The sequence below is a fragment of the Sorex araneus genome, chromosome 2 (genome assembly GCF_027595985.1).
Source record: "Sorex araneus isolate mSorAra2 chromosome 2, mSorAra2.pri, whole genome shotgun sequence".
NCBI lineage: Eukaryota > Metazoa > Chordata > Mammalia > Eulipotyphla > Soricidae > Sorex > Sorex araneus.
In genome coordinates this window covers 477,721-493,055 of record NC_073303.1, presented here as the reverse complement: position 1 = coordinate 493,055, position 15,335 = coordinate 477,721, and the positions used below count along the sequence as shown (strand labels likewise).

Here is a 15,335-nt window from a genome sequence, read left to right as displayed (position 1 = left end):
CGTGTACCTGGACCGTGTGCCTAGACCGTGTGCCTGGACATGTGTCTGGACCGTGTGCCGAGACCGTGTGCCGGACCGTGTGCCTGGACGTGTGTCTGGACATGTGCCGGTACGTGTGCCTGAACCGTGTGCCTGGACCGTGTGCCGGGACGTGTGCCTGGACTGTGTGCTGGGACGTGTACCTGGACCGTGTGCCTAGACCGTGTGCCTGGACGTGTGTCTGGACCGTGTGCCGAGACCGTGTGCCGGACCGTGTGCCTGGACGTGTGTCTGGACGTGTGCCGGTACGTGTGCCGGGATGTGTGCCGGGACATGTGCCGAGACCGTGTGCCAGACGCGGGATTCTGGGCTCGGCCCTGCCGGGGCCCCCGTGACCGTGTCCGGCGGGAGGAGAGCAGGGCGCGTGCCCTCCGGAGGCGGGGGCCGTCCCGGCGGACACCGTCTGGGGGTCCCCGCGCTCCTCCCCGGGGCCCCGACACGCCGGTCCCCCGCTACAGCGCGACCCCGCGCCCGCACCGCGCCAGGGGGCCGCAGGGACGGGACCAAGGCGCTTCCGGGCTCGCGCAGGCCGCTCCTGGCCCCGCCCCGCCTCCCGCCCGGCCCCGCCCCGCCTCCCGCCCGGCCCCGCCCCGACGCAGGCCCCGCCCCGCCCCGACGCAGGCCCGGATCTCGCGGGACTCGGGGCCGCCTAAGCCACGTCAGCGCCCAGGCCAGGCGGTGGGGGCGTGGCCTCGGCAGGGGCGTGGCCCAGGCGCGGCGGGGGCGGGGCCGCGGGGCGGGGCCGGGCGCGGCGGGGCGGGGCTCCGGCCGGCGTGTGCGTGCCCCGCCCCGCGTTGCCGGACGCCGCGTCACGCCATTCGGCCGGCGGCCCCGAGCACTCGCGGACGGGCGGACGGCGAGCGCCGCGCCATGAGGCTCCTCCCCCGGCTGCTGCTGCTGCTCCTGCTCGCCTTCCCCGGCGTCCTCGTGCCGCGGGGCCCGCCCGGAGGTGAGCGCGCGCCCCGGCCCGCCCGCGCCCCCGCCCGCGCCCCCCGGCCCGCGCCCCGCGCCTGCCCCCCGCCCGCGCCCCCCGGCCCGCGCCCCCCGGCCCGCGCCCCCCGGCCCGCGCCCCCCCGCCCCCGCGCCCGCGCCCGCGCCCCCGCGCCGTTGCCTCGCGCCCGCCGGGGCCGGGCCGGGCCGGACGGGGACTGGGTCGGGGACGGGGTTGGGTCGGGACGGGCACGGGCGGGGCACGGGCCGGGCACAGGGACGGGGACGGGGGCGGAAACGGGACAGGCGCGGAAACTGGGCCGGGCACGGGCCGGGCACGGGGACAGGCCGGGCACAGGACGGGGTCGGGGTCGGGACGGGGTCGGGGTCGGGACGGGCACAGGGACGGGGTCGGGGTCGGGACGGGCAGGGCCCGGCCGGGCGCGCGCCCGCGGCCGTTGGCGCCGGGGGACACGTGCGGGCGCGGACCGGGGTGGACGCACCGCGCGCCCTGGCACCGCCACATCAGCACTCGCGCCTCCTCCCCGCGCCCCTCCCCCTGCCCCTCCCGCCCCGCCCCCGAGGGGCGCCCGGGTGCCCCGCGGGCAGCTGCCCCCTCGCCGCCCACCCCCGTCCACCCCCGCGCCCCGGCGGGCGGCCCCTCGCCGGCCCCGCGCGTCGGTGCCACGCGTGCCGCCGCGTGGCCGCGCTTGGGCGAGGCTCAGCCCCTGGCACTGCCCCTTCCGGGGTCGGGGTCTGCCGGGCCCGCGACACCTGCCGGGTGTGGCCGCGCGAAGTTAACTGCCCCGCGCCGGCCGCAGGCTCCTTGGCGGCCGCGCAGGACCTGACGGAGGATGAGGAGGCCGTGGAGGACTCGGTCATCGAGGACGAGGATGAGGAGGCCGAGGTGGAGGAGGACGAGCCCACAGACCTGGTCAGTGCAGGGCCTGGCACCCTTGCTCCCGCCCCGCCCCACTGCTGTGGCACCGGTGGTCCCCGGGGTGGGCCGGGCCGCAGGCCCCCAGGGTTCGGGAGGGCACCTCCTCCCGGGGCTCCGCCTCCCCTCACACCAGTGCTTGCAGGGGTGGGCCTCAGCGAGCTGTCAGGTGGCCGGTCGGCAGGGGTGCGCCCTCGCCCGAGAGGGTTCTTGGGCGCCCGCGGGCCTCGTGCGGCTCCTCTGTGGGCCGGGCACGGGTGGGTCAGGTCTGCACTGGTGCGTGGGAGCTCTGGACACCTCCCAGGCTGCGCGGCCAGGGGCGCCTGTGGGTGGGCAGACGGAGCAGTGGGCGCGCGTGGAGCCAGGGCGGGCCCTCATGTCTGGGTTTGTGCACACCTGGCCCCGTGCCCGGGAGTCGCTGCTGGCACCCACGGGTGCTGGCGCTTGGCCTCCCTGTCAGGCCCTGCTGGGGGGCAGGTGCTGGGGGGCAGGAGGCTCCATCCCAGCGCCCGCCCCCCGCTGGGCGCCAGCCTCCCCGTGTGCACGCCCGAGACTCAGAGTATTTGGGAGTGACCTAGACCGGCTCTGTGGGACCCTTGGACGAGGGGCTGCTCTGGGTCAGGTTCTCCCTAAAGTCACTAAGACGATGAGCTGCGAGGAGACTGTGGCCCCGGCTCCCGGTGCCTGCGCCGTCTCGGGAGTGGCGCCGTGCCTCCCTCGGTGACCCTGCCGGCGCTGGTCTCCCAGGCAGAAGACAAGGAGGACGAGGACGTCTCTGGTGAGCCGGAAGCTTCGCCCAGCGCAGACACGACCATCCTGTTCGTGAAGGGAGAAGGTGAGGGAGCCGCGGCCAGGAGCGTGTCGCCGCCATCCACAGCCCGGGCGGGTGGCGCGGGGAGTCCTGCCCGGGTGGAGAGGAGCCGCGGTCTGCCCGCGCCCCTGGGTGTTGGCGTCACGCCTGAGTTCCGACCGGAGCCTGTTTCGCTGAGAGGAAGTGGGGGGGGGGAGCCCTAGGTGGGCCCTGGGCCGCGGCCACTCTGCGCGTCCTTCGTGCCAGAAGCCCGGGGCGAGACGGGGGCTGGGCCCCTTCCAGGTCATGGGAGGATGGGCAGGCTCGGTCCCAGGCCCTGGGACACCGGCTGAGGGACAGGGCCCCAGTTCTTGGGCCTGGCCTGCGCTGCGCCCAGCGGGCGGGCCCGAAACGCCGCCTAACCCCTGCCCCCCCCCCCGCTCTCAGACTTCCCAGCCAACAACATCGTGAAGTTCCTGGTGGGCTTCACCAACAAGGGCACGGAGGACTTCGTGGTCGAGTCCCTGGACGCCTCCTTCCGCTACCCGCTGGACTACCAGTTCTACATCCAGAACTTCACGGCGCTGCCGCTGGGCACGGTGGTGCCGCCCCAGAGGCAGGCCACCTTCGAGTACTCGTTCATCCCCGCCGAGCCCATGGGCGGCCGGCCTTTCGGGCTGGTCATCAACCTCAACTACAAGGACCTGAGTGTGAGCCTCGGCCCTTACTACACAGCCAGCCTTGGGGGGCTGAGGGGCAGGGCCGCGCCGACGGGGGCCTGTACCCAGGCCTGGGACCGTCTCCCGGCCCTCGTGGGACGGAGCTGCGTCCAGCAGACAGACGGGCAGATACGCCCCCGGTGTGAGCGGGGAGAGAGTGGGGTCCCCACGGCCCGGCGCAGGCTCAGGCTCACGTGGGCCCCGGGCCTGCCTCCCCTCAGGCACCCCCCCCCCCGCGGGAGCGGAGTGTCGCCAGGGGTGGGTCAGCAGCGTCCCTCCCGGCTTGTTCCCCACAGGGCAACGTCTTCCAGGACGCTGTCTTCAACCAGACGGTGACCGTCATCGAGAGGGAGGACGGGCTGGACGGCGAGACGTGAGTGGCCTGGTCTCGGGCGGGGGCTGGTCCTGACGGGGCTGTGGCCCTGCGGCTCCCCCGGACGTGTCTGTAAGAGGTGACCGTCCTGGCCACGCGGGCCCCTTCCCGCGGTGACTCCTGTCTCCACTGGCCAGAGGAGAGCTTGGAGACGCTGTCTCTGGCCTTTGGGGACACTCCGGGCAGTGCTCAGAAATACCGTACTGGGGGCTGGGGTCAAGCCCCGCTTGGCCGTGTGCGGGCCGGCGCCCCCCCCCATCCCCTGGCTTCAGCCCTAGGCACGTGAAGTTTCATCCTGAGGAGGGGTGTGGGGTTCTCGTGCGTACGAGTTACCAACTGTTTTGCCTTTTGGTTTGGTTTTGGACCGTGCTTGGCCGCGCCTGGGTTACTCCTGGCTGCTCTCAGGAGTCAGCCCTGCGGCAGGGGGAGTGCAGCACGGGATGGTGGAGCTGAGCCCGTGTCAGCCACATCCAAGACAAGAGCCCCCCACCCCCTGCCCCGTCCTGTCACTCCGGCCCTGTGAGCTGAGTCTTGCTGAAGGCTTGTGTGTGAGCTCCCAGGAAAAGACTTCAGAGGCCGCGGGTCGTCCCGAGGGACACGGCCCCAGGAGCGCAGCGCGTCTGCGCGTGGCTCCTGTGTCGGGGTCTCCCCTGGCGGGCCGATGGTCCTTGCGGGCAGAGTGGATTGTAAAAGTTGCTGCTTCTCAGTGGAGCAGACGCGTTTCATCCCGCGCGTCGCTGGGCCGGGTCTGCGCGGTGTCCTGGGGCCAGCTGTGCCCCGGCTGCGGGCTGAAGCCGGTGTCCCTCGCAGGATCTTCATGTACATGTTCCTGGCTGGCCTGGGGCTCCTGGTGGTGGTCGGTCTGCATCAGCTCCTCGAGTCTCGCAAGGTAACGAACGGCTGAGGAGTGGCGCGGCGAGGGGAGCCCCGTGTCTGTCCCCGCCCGGGCCCGTGTCTGCCCTCTGGGAGGATCTGCCTCCCCGGCTGAGCCCGGGTGAATCTTCACGGCCTCGTTCTTCGTGACGCGCCGTGTCCTCATTAGCAGCAGCCAGGAGATAGGGCAGCTGGCAGGTGACTGCCCCAGGGAGGGCATCGGTCAGCCATGCTGCTGGCCGGCCTGGGTGTGATCCCCAGCTCCAAATAGACAGATCCCCTAAACCCTGTGTGTGCTGAGCACTGAGGCAGGAGTCAGCCCTGCCCCGTGGGGCTTGAGTGAACAGTGCATTCGAGTCACTTGCTGTGTTCTGGGGACCCTGTTCCGGGGATCTCACTGCTTCAGCCCCAGCACAGGGGTCTGTGCGTCGAGGGCCGCCTGCTGTCCCGTGGGGCGGGGCTGCAGCAGGCGCAGAGAGGGGCGGGCCGGGCCTGAGAGTCGGTGACGCCGCGGCGTCCTTCACACCCTGTCCCCGCAGCGCAAGAGGCCCCCGCAGAAGGTGGAGATGGGCACGTCCAGCCAGAACGACGTGGACCTCAGCTGGATCCCCCAGGAGACGCTGAACCAGATCAGTGAGTGCTCGCCCGGCCCGCGGGCCAGGCCCGCTGTCCCCGCACCCGGGGTGTGGACCTCCCTAACCTCTGTCTCTTCTCTCCTGTCGCTCCAGTGCAGAGCAGAAGAGGTGAGGCGCGTCCCTGCACGCTGGCTGCTGGCTGTGCTGGGGGCACGCGGGCAGGCCCCGCGGCGGGGAGTCGGGCCTGGCACGTCCGCTCCGCGCGGGGCGGCCAGGGCCTTGGCAGGGGGCGCGTCCCCCTCACCGTGTCTCGAACCCGCCTTTGGCTTTTGCCGACGCTCTCCTGGAGGGTCCCGCTAGAGTCCTGGCGGAGCCCCGTCCCCCGAGGGCCGTGTCGGGCCTTCCCTTACCCCCTCGGCTTCTGAGACCCCCGTGCCCCCAGGCGCCCCCCGGCAGCGAGCGGCTCGTCTGACGGGGTCACTGGCAGCTGGGTGGCCGCCAGCAGGACGCGGCTTCTTGGCGTGCGGGTGCATGGCAGTGCTTGGGGCTGCTTCCAGCCGTGCGCGGGGCGTCTGCATGCCAGGCGAGAGCCTGACGCCGCGCCCACGTGCCAGAGCCGGGGCTGCCGTCCAGCCTGTGGGGCCGCTCACCCCCGGTGCCACCAGCCGTGACCCCCGCCCTCTCTCTGCAGACAAGGCCTCGCCCCGCAGGGTGCCCCGGAAGCGCGCCCAGAAGAGATCGGCGGGATCCGATGAGTAAATGCTGCCTGCCGTGACGCAGTGTGCCCGCTGGGCCGCACGCCCGGAGCCCCCGCTGCCTCGTGTGGACTGCTCAGGCCTGCTGCCCGCGCTGGCCTAACACCGCTGAAACGCATTCGGCCGTTTTTCTAAAGTAACAAACGTGGGTGTTTAGACCATTGAAACCTGTGTGCATGTGTGCGAGTGTGCGAGAGTGTGAGTGTGAGCGAGAGTGTGAGAGTGTGAGTGTGAGCGAGAGCGGGTGAGTGGGAGAAGAGCCGTGTCTTCCCAGGATCACTGTTGACCTACCTGAAGCCCCCTTTGGCCACCAGTATGGTGGCCGCCCTGGACACGCCCCGCCACGGGCAGCCGCCCAGTGCTCTGCTGGCCGGGGCGCCTGTCCGTGGGGAGAGGGGTCCTAAAGGCCTCCCGGCAGCTGCTGCCAGGCCCCCGTCTGCGGGGCCTGGGGGTTTCTCCAGCAACTCCGTGTCAGTCGTGGAGACTGCTGAATTTGGTGTGTAACGCCGACTCCAGCCTTCTTTTTCTTTTTCTTTTTCAACAAACACAGAGTGTACCTGTGGGGGCCGAGGGCTGGGCACGCGCCTCGCCTGCCCTGCTTGTACTGAGGGGTGGTCGCGTTGTTCGGGCCCACCCGGTGGGGGTTCTTAAGGGATCGGCTCAGTTCTGAAGAAGCATCTTGCTGAAGACGTGGCCTGGGTCTCCCACCCAGTGCAGGTCCGCGTGCGGGCAGGGACGGGTTCCAGGAAAAGAAATGATTGGGCTTTAATGTTCTTTAATCTTTGGGATTTTGTTTGTTGATGTAATTTTTTTATTTAATCTGGAAAAAAAAATCAAAATGTTAAGCATTTAAAATCTCATGATTTCAGGGTCTCAGAACTAAACTGAGTTTGGCCTTTGTCAGCGCCTTTCTCGGGACCCCTGCGGCACTGAGAGTGGCCCCAGGTGCGTGTTCTGGCCGGGCTGCCCGGGCGGGGTGACGTCCCCCCCGTTCCAGGAGTGGCAGCGGCTGCTGGCTCCCCCTCTGCGCCTCGCGCTGCCCCGAGGTCCCCAGGTGGGCCAGGCCCAGTGTCGGGTCTGCCCTGGAGCGGGGCTGTGTCAGCCCTCGGCCTTGCTGCTCCTTGAAACTGCCCTGTGGCCTCTGAGGAATTGCGTAGGATCCTCCGCCCACTCCCAGGCCGTGTCTGAGACATCTGCAGGGGTGGAGCCTGCCGTGCTTGGGCCTGCGTGCATGTGCGTGCGTGCGTGTGTGTGGGAGAGTGCGTGCGTGTGTGAGTGGGAGGGAACATGCGTCTGTGGGAGTGAGTGCGTGTGCAGGCGTCTGTGTGTGCGTGCCTGTGTGTGCATGCGTGTGCGTGTGTGTGTGTGCGCGCGTGCGTGCCTGTGTGTGCAGGCGTCTGTGTGTGTGTGTGTGCGCGTGCGTGCCTGTGCGTGCAGGCGTCTGTCTGGTGGCTTTGGGCCAGGTGTCTGCCTTGGCAGTGCCGCCTGAGCCCCTGCAGTGCGTGGCAGGCGCTTCGCTGAGCTGGCTGGGGGCTGAGCCTGGGGTGTGGGGGGCGCGGACACGCCCTGTGGAAAATGGGAAACTGGTCCACACATGGTTTGTTCAAGCACACCGAGTAGATGTTTCACGTTGCTCCAGCCTGTTTGGGAAGTTTCTGCTTTGAGGGGGTCATTTGCCGCGCCAGCCGTGGTGCAGGATTCCCTGGGCGTGTCCGCAGAGTGCACGCCTGGCCCCCGGGGAGGGCTGGGCCCAGAGGGAAGGGCTCACGGCTCGGTGCGCTGCAGAGAGGGATAAGGGGGCAAGAGATGTGCCCCTGTGTGTCTCGCCCGAGACCTGCCTGGAGCCACTGCACTGCGGTGCCCAGTCAGGGCCCGTATGGGTCAGCCGTCGACTTGCAAAACCATCTCAGAACTTCGTGACTCATTTCGCCCCTTCTGGCTTGGGTTCCTTCCTTCCAGAACTAGACGTTAGCATAAGCTCAGACACGTCACATGGGGGCCGCCCGACCTGGACATGCGTAGCCATGAAGTCAATAAATACGTTTGCGTTTCCAGTGCAGTTCACGTTTCTTGGCTGGGAGTCTCCAGCTCCATGTGGCCCCTGACCGGGGATGGGCCTGGCCAGCTCCTGGGGTCTGCCTGCCCCCTTCCCACCCTGCAGCAGTGCTCGGCCCCGTCCCTGCTGTGGGGGCAGAAACCGCCCCTCCCCCAGGCTGTTGGCTGGAGATGCAGGTGCCAGATCGGCTGTGCCGGGCTGGCCGGGGCCTCCGTCCACTCTGCGCAGGTGCCAGCAGGCCTCAGCTGCTCCAGGCTGGGCAGGGGGTGCAGCTTGGCCTGGTGCCATCCAGCTCCCCGCAGCATGCTGCTTGTTGGCCCTGGCTGCAAAGCCCATGTGGGTGCCCGCAGGACGCGCAGGGTGAGGGGGACAGTGCAGAGCCCCCGCTTCCTCCCTCCCACCTCCCCCCTCGCTGTCCTGATGGTGTGACCTTGGGGCCACTGATGGCCCAACTCCAGGCGCCACTAGGAGGCGGGAGAGAGTGGGACTCCCCAGGGGCCGCTCCCTGGACAGCACCAAGGGTGCCGCAGTCCAGGGGGAGGCACAGGCCACACGGGCGCATGTTGGGCTGTGTCGGGGACACAGGGAAGGGGCGCACTGGGGCCACCACGCTCTGGACAGGCTGCAGCACCAGCATCGGCTCCCAGGCCCCGCCCCTCCCCAGGGAAAGTCCAAGGGAGTGGCCGGGCGCAGGCACCCCCTTCTCCCACCTAGGGACAGTGCTCCAGGGCCTCTGGGAAGGTGCTAGAGGGGCTGCATTTCCTGAGGCACGGGTCACAGCACTCCTCGACCTCTGGCCTTGCGTCGGCCGTTTCTGAACTGCCCAGTCCCCAGCGTGCCCAACCCCAACCCGAACCCGAACCCTTCCACTGGTCTCAGCTGCCCTCTGCTGCTTCCGAGCGCTACCGCGGCATGCGCCCACCGCCTCCCTGCACTGACCTTGGCTGCCCTCTGCTGCCCGTGAGCGGAACTGCAGCGTGTGCCCACCACCTCCCTGCACTGACCTTGGCTGCCCTCTGCTGCCCGTGAGCGGAACTGCAGCGTGTGCCCACCACCTCCCTGCACTGACCTTGGCTGCCCTCTGCTGCCCGTGAGCGGAACTGCAGCGAGCGCCCACCATCACCCTGCACTGACCTCAGCTGCCTCCTGCTGATCCCGGGTGTTACTGCAACGTCCGCCCACCACCCCCCTGCACTGGCCTTGGCTGCCCTCAGGTGCCCATGGGCAGTACTATAGCTTGCACCCACCACCCCCCTGCAGTGAGTCCAGCTGCCCTCTGCTGCCTGTGAGCGGTACTGCAGCGAGCACCCACCACCCAGGCTGCGCTGACCTTGTCTGCCCATGGGCGGCACTGCAGTGAGTCCAGCTGCCCTCTGCTGCTCAGGGGCAGTACTGCGGTGCCTGCCCACTCCCAGGGGCCATCAGAGGCCGGTGCTGGCCAGCGCTCCGGAATTACGTCTGTGATTCCCTGTGAAAACTGCAGGGACACCCAAGCACAGGCCCAGCTCAGCGTCCCGCCCCGACCTTCCGCCCTGAGGCCTCCAGGCCGCCCAGAGCCGCCCTGTTGCTGCTGCTGTCCGGCACGTGCAGCTGTTCTAGATCCTTCCCCTCCTCGCGGGTGCTGCCTCTTCAGATCTGTGTCCCTTTGTTGTTTCAGGCACAGGAGGAGGGAGCTGCGGTGCTGATGGTGTCACCAGATCTGAGAGCCAAGAGGCGGCTTCTGCCCCCCCGGGCACCCGCCGCCCCTCTGCTGCTGCCCCCTCCACGGGCTGGAGTGGGTGGTGTGGGCCCTGGAATACGCCGTGGGGTACCAGGCTGCAATAAACAGAACAACCCCTCACGTGGCTGGCTCGGGGGCAGGGGGGCTGGGGACCTCCCCAGGCGCACCCCTGGGCACGGTGTGGTTGGCCGAGGCCAGAGAGGGGCTCAGCAGTGTGCATGGACTCGGGGCCCGGGGCCCCCCGCTTCTCAGGACGGGCAGCTGCACGGGCAGAGCCCGAGGCGGGGCTGGCCTGCTGAGGCCACGTTCAGAGACGGGCCTGATGGAGCTGGTTCCGCTCAGTCCTGCGCCTGGACCTCACTCCAGTGACCTCACCCCGCCCTGGCACACCCAGCCCGGACGGGCTCACAGGACCGACCCCTCACACCCGCCCACCAGGGTCCTGCCTCGTGCGCCCAGTTCAGGGGCAGCCCTGCAGCGTGGGGCTCTTGCCTCTGGGCCCACGGGGGCACCCGGGTGTCCCGGGGTTCGGTGAGGCAGCGGGCCCTGCAGCGCCAAACTCGAGATCCCATGCCCCGGGGGTCTCCCCGGGCCGGCCCCCACGCCCCCAGCAGGCCCAAGGCGGAGGTGCTCACTTTCAAAATAGAACATTTATTGCTTTGATGTTTGATACAGAACAGCAGCCTCTAGCCGCGCCCCGGAAGCTGCGGACGGAGGCGGAGCCAGCACGGCCCGCGCGTCCCTGTGCGTGCGGCGCCCCCTGGCGGGCACAGGCCTAACAGCAGCGGCGGCGCCCGTGGGAGCGGCCCGGTCCTTGTCTGCTCCTGCCCCAGCCCCGCGGGAGGGGCACGGGGTCACGGCCCCGCTGCTGCTGCGGGCTTGGTGCTGCGGCGCAGCCAGGAGCATCATGTAGTGATCGAGTCCCAGCACTGTCCGTAGATCAAAGGGGAAACCAAGGAGAAAACTTGCACCTCAAAAACCTTTTCAGAAGATCCACATATATATATATATATATAATTTTTTTTTGTAAAAGCCCTGAGAGGAGGAGAGAGAAATCAAACAAAATGTATAGAAACAAATTAGCTGGACATGCAAACTATGCTTTGATTCACCCAGAGTTGAAACAATCACAAATTTCACAGTTTCATATGGGGACGGGGGGGGGGCGCGGGGAGGGCCGAGTAAAGCTTTCGATCAACAGTGAGGTTCCTGCTACGGCTCGTCGGCGGGGCAGGCTCTGCCCCACGCCCTCAGGCACGAGCGTTAGTGTGGAGACAGGGAGAGGAAGAGAGCACGAGAACCCCCAATGACAATAGATGCAGGTAACAATCATCGTGTGGGGAGCAGGGCCGGAGGGGAACTTGATTCATGGTTGCCTCGAGCTAAGGACAGGAGTGGGCTCCCCCACACCCAGGCAGTCCTGACCCCCCTTCCCACCAAGCCAGGGCCCCCGGGGTCCCTGCCTTCAGGCCTGGCACCAGTGAGGGGAGAAGTGGGGGCCGGGAGGGGGCCCTGGGGCTCAGCTACAGTAGGGTCTGGGGCCTGCTCCACGCCGGGGCGGCCACAGGCCACACCTGCCCCCGCAGGCGTCCCCAGAGAGCAGCACGGCGAGTGCCGGGAAGACGGGACAGCCCGGCCAGGCCGCTCCTGGCAGAAAGGCTTGTCTGGATACAGTAGGAGACCCCAGCGGGGCAGAGCTAAGGGAACACGGGGACCTGGGTCTTAGGGACAAATATTGCCCATCTGTTTCTGCCGACTGCAGAGCCCACCAGGTGGGGCCCCACAGTAATAATAATAATAATATTAATAATACATAGACACGGGCGGCCAGGCCCCGGAGCCAGGCCAGGCGCCCGCGGGGTTGGGGGGTCAGGACGCTGAGGCGACGTGCACCTCTGGTTTTGGCTGGAACCAGCGGGCCCCTTCTCTCGCACCCGCGCTGGGTTGGGGCCCAGGCAGGGTGCAGGCGCACCAGCTCGGAGCCGTCTGGGGCCCGCGGGCGCGGCGACAGATTCACATCATCATCTTCCAGTTACGGGCCGCGGTGGCCCTGCTCCGGCTCACAGGACAGACGCCCCGCGGCAGGACGGCTGCGGTAATGCTGAAGTGGTCGGGGTCTCCCACGCGATCCGGAGACCGGGGGCAGCTCAGTCCCAGGGCTCTGCGGCCCAGCGGGCACAGCGAGAAGGCACCACGTGGCGGCCACGGGTTCCCCCGGGCAGGGAGGCAGACGGCGGCCCTGGGCATGGCGGTCACTCCAGCCCCGGGGGAGGCGAGTCGTCGGGCGGGGGGCCGGGCCGCTGGCCCCGCGGCTCCTGCGGCTCCAGTGCTGGTGTTGGGCTCTCGGGCTGGGGCTCGTCCCCCTCCGCCTGCCCGCCGCCCGCTGTCCGGCCCGCCCCGTCCTCCTGGGGGCCGACGGCCTCACTCTCCGAAGGGGGGTGGGTGCCGCTGTGAGTGGACTCGCTCCCACTGTCCTCCCCGGCCGCCTCGTCGCGGTCACTGTCCTTGCCCTGCGGCCGGGCGTGCCGCGCCTTCTGGTGCACGCGCTGGTGCCGCACGAGGCTGTGCTTCAGCGTGAAGGTGCGGGCGCACGTCTGGCACTTGTAGGGCCGCTCTCCTGCGGGCAGAGGGACGGGTCACCCTGGGCCACCACCCGCCCGGACTGGCCCACGTGGAGCCAGGAGGGAAGGCGGGGGAGGGGCCCCTACACATGCATGTGCTGCCGGAGCCCTGGCCACAGGCACCGGTGCTGCTCCCAGCTCTGTCCGTGTGAGCATGCGTGCACAGGTACTGTGCGTGTCTGTGCACACGTGTGCACGGCACTGCGTGTGTGTGTGCACGCGTGTGGTGCCGTGTGTGAGGGCCACTGTGGGTCCCCTAGGAGGGCCCCGCGCCTCCCGCCCACCCCCGGGCGCCCGCCTACCTGTGTGGGAGCGCATGTGGCGGGTGAGGTCCTGCAGGGACCAGAAGCGCTTGCTGCACACGCTGCACACCTTCTTCCTCTTGTCCGCCTTGCTGGCGGCCAGGCCTGCCCCCGCGGCCGCCCCGCCCCCGCCGCTCCTCTCCACCAGCCGCTCGGCCTCCCCGTCCGAGGGGCCCTCCCCCTCCTCGCCCTGCTTCTCGGCCGGGGCCTCCGGGGGCTCTGCGGGGGGCTCCCTGGGCTCGGGGGCGGCTGCGGGGGAGCCCTCCTGGGCCTCGTCCTGGACGTCCCCGTGCTCGTGGGCCTTGCGGTGGCGGCTCAGGGTGCCCAGGAACTTGAAGGTCTTCCCGCACACGCCGCAGGCCTGCTTCTGCTCGGGCGGGCCCGTGCCCAGCTTGAAGCCCATCAGCGTGCTGGCCAGGTTCAGGTCCAGGCTCTTGTTGCTGACAGTGTCCGACTCGGGGCCGTCCGCGTCCTTGCCCTCCGCTCCACACCCATCTCCCGGGCTCTCTGCAGTGGCCGCGTCCTCCCCGTCCTCCTCCTCCTCCTCCTCCTCCTCCTCCCCGTCCTCCTCGTCCTCCTCGGCGGGGTGTCCCCCGGCCTCGGGGCTGGGCAGCTCCTTCTCCTTGGAGGTGAGGTCCAGGACCAGGCCTCCTGTGGCCGCTGCCGTCTCGGCATCTGACTGGCTGTCTGCAGGGACAAGCGCAGTGGGCTCAGTGCCCCCTCTCCAGCTGCAGCCCCCCAGCCGGGTGCCCCCAGCCTAGCCCCGGCCCGGAGTGGACAGCCAGAGGCGGGAGTGCCACAGCCTGGGGGAGAGGGGTGCGAGGACAACCCCGCCCTCGGGGGCATCAGGTCTGGGCAGTCAGGACACGGCAGAGGGGGTAGGGGAGCAGAACACCCCAGACTCGGGCGAGGAGGCGAGCACCAAGGGCGAGCCAACACCTGCCCGACAGCCAGTCCAAGGGGCCTCCGAGAACCCACAGCAACCCCAGCACGCTGGCGGCCAGATACGGGCACCTAATGTGAGGCACCGGTGTCCCTGCATGACTAGTGTCCCCTCCCCACCAGCACAGCCTACCCACAGGCCCACCAGGTGCCTTCGCTGACGGCCTGTGTCTGTGGGACCCCAGACAGGCCAGAGGGTGCGGGCCAGGATCCCCCGGGGGTGAGGCTGAGCCGGGCATGCCCCACGGCGGGTGTGCCCTCGGGTGGGTGTGGCCCAGGGCCGGTGTGCCCTCAGAGCTGGGAGTACCCCAGGACCAGGTCCCCTCAAGGTTGGAGTACCCCCAGAGCTGATTACAGCCACAGGTCGCCGGGGGGGTATTTGGAGGCCCCAGAATAGTCAGTGGATAGCAAGCACAGCCCCCCCAGTAGTTCCAGAAAGGACCCAAGGGTGTGGGAGTGAGTCCAAGCCCCTGGCCCCAGTCCACACGCCGGCGCCAGACTCCATGGACATGCAGAAGCTTGTATGCTGAGGCTCGGCTGCGGCATCGGGCAGGCACACCTGGTGCTGTCTGTCCCAGCAGGGTTGCTAACCCACACCAGGGTGCTCACTGAGCACACACGGCCGAGTTCTGAGTAACTGAGGGTCCGAGAGAAGCCTGAGTGCACAGCTGAGTTCTGAGTAACTGTGAGGGTCCGAGAGAAGCCTGAGCGCGCACGGCCGAGTTCTGGGTAACTGTGAGGGTCCGAGAGAAGCTTGAGCGCGCACGGCCGAGTTCTGGGTAACTGTGAGGGCCTGAGAGAAGCGAAGCCTGAGCATGCACAGCCGAGTTCTGAGTAATTGTGGGAAGCCTGAGCAAAAATGGCCAAGATCTGAGTAACTAAGGGTCCGAGAGAAGCCTGAATGTGCACAGCTGAGCTCTGAGTAACTGTGAGGGTCCGAGAGAAGCCTGAATGTGCACAGCTGAGCTCTGAGTAACTGTGAGGGTCCGAGAGAAGCCTGAGCACGCACGGCCGAGTTCTGGGTAACTGTGAGGGCCTGAGAGAAGCGAAGCCTGAGCATGCACAGCCGAGTTCTGAGTAACTGTGAGGGTCCGAGAGAAGCCTGAATGTGCACAGCTGAGCTCTGAGTAACTGTGAGGGTCCGAGAGAAGCCTGAGTGCACAGCTGAGTTCTGAGTAACTGTGAGGGTCCGAGAGAAGCCTGAGCACGCACAACTGAGTTCTGAGTAACTGTGAGGGTCCGAGAGAAGCCTGAGCACGCACGGCCGAGTTCTGAGTAACTGTGAGGGCCTGAGGGAAGACTCAGGACATACTCACGGGTGTGCACATGCGATTCCCACCCTCAGTTCTCCTGGGCCCTGGGGCTGGCTGCTCCCACAGGGTTGTGGCTCTGGGACAGAGCAGGATGCTGGGGACTGGGCCCCCTGTTGCGGGGACACTGGGATCCCAGGCCCTCACACCCCCTGCTGCCCTGGGGCACGGGGTCTCTCAGGAGGCCCCTCTGCCCACTGGAAATGGCCCCCGCATGTGGGCTGGGTGCGTGGCTCCTTGCGGACACCCACACTCCGGGAGACGGGGGTCACCAGACCATGATGCTCCTAGTTCGCTCAGAGGCTGAAGGAGCTGCAGCTCCACACCCTCACAAACACCCCAGTCTTCCGAGGCGCAGCCCCACGCCTGGGAGGGACCCTCCCACAGGAACCT

The 15,335-nt window shown here is 68.7% G+C and overlaps 2 protein-coding genes across 7 annotated transcripts in view; one reads left to right on the top strand and one right to left on the bottom strand.

The window, feature by feature from the left end:
- Positions 1–832: 832 nt before the first annotated feature.
- Positions 833–8,045, top strand: SSR1 (signal sequence receptor subunit 1). 2 transcript variants are annotated; one of them, XM_055128178.1, is made up of 9 exons: positions 833–988; positions 1,791–1,903; positions 2,654–2,741; positions 3,144–3,406; positions 3,712–3,788; positions 4,599–4,677; positions 5,201–5,294; positions 5,390–5,404; positions 5,928–8,045. In XM_055128178.1, the coding sequence occupies exons 1-9, from the start codon at positions 910–912 to the stop codon at positions 5,993–5,995; spliced, it is 876 nt and encodes a 291-aa protein (XP_054984153.1). In that variant the 5' UTR covers positions 833–909; the 3' UTR covers positions 5,996–8,045. The 2 variants fall into 2 exon arrangements, with proteins under 2 accessions (XP_054984153.1, XP_054984154.1); XM_055128179.1 differs by lacking the exon at positions 5,390–5,404.
- Positions 8,046–10,402: 2,357 nt separating this feature from the next.
- The window catches only part of RREB1 (ras responsive element binding protein 1), a 50,549-nt gene continuing 45,616 nt past the window's right edge, over positions 10,403–15,335 (bottom strand). For all 5 annotated transcript variants that reach the window (XM_055126124.1, XM_055126125.1, XM_055126122.1 and 2 more), the window contains 2 exons: positions 12,691–13,377; positions 10,403–12,384 (listed from right to left, as the gene is read on the bottom strand). In XM_055126124.1, coding sequence (XP_054982099.1) covers positions 12,020–12,384; positions 12,691–13,377 — 1,052 coding nt within the window. In that variant the 3' untranslated portion in view covers positions 10,403–12,019. The remainder of the gene's footprint in view (positions 12,385–12,690; positions 13,378–15,335) is intronic.

Bases quoted from the DNA above. Each gene is read 5' to 3' on its own strand.
- SSR1 (XM_055128178.1), top strand. From the start codon at position 910: ATGAGGCTCCTCCCCCGGCTGCTGCTGCTGCTCCTGCTCGCCTTCCCC. The intron at 989-1,790 runs GTGAGCGCGCGC...CGCCGGCCGCAG, and splicing joins GCCGCGGGGCCCGCCCGGAG to GCTCCTTGGCGGCCGCGCAG. The intron at 2,742-3,143 runs GTGAGGGAGCCG...CCCCGCTCTCAG, and splicing joins CCTGTTCGTGAAGGGAGAAG to ACTTCCCAGCCAACAACATC.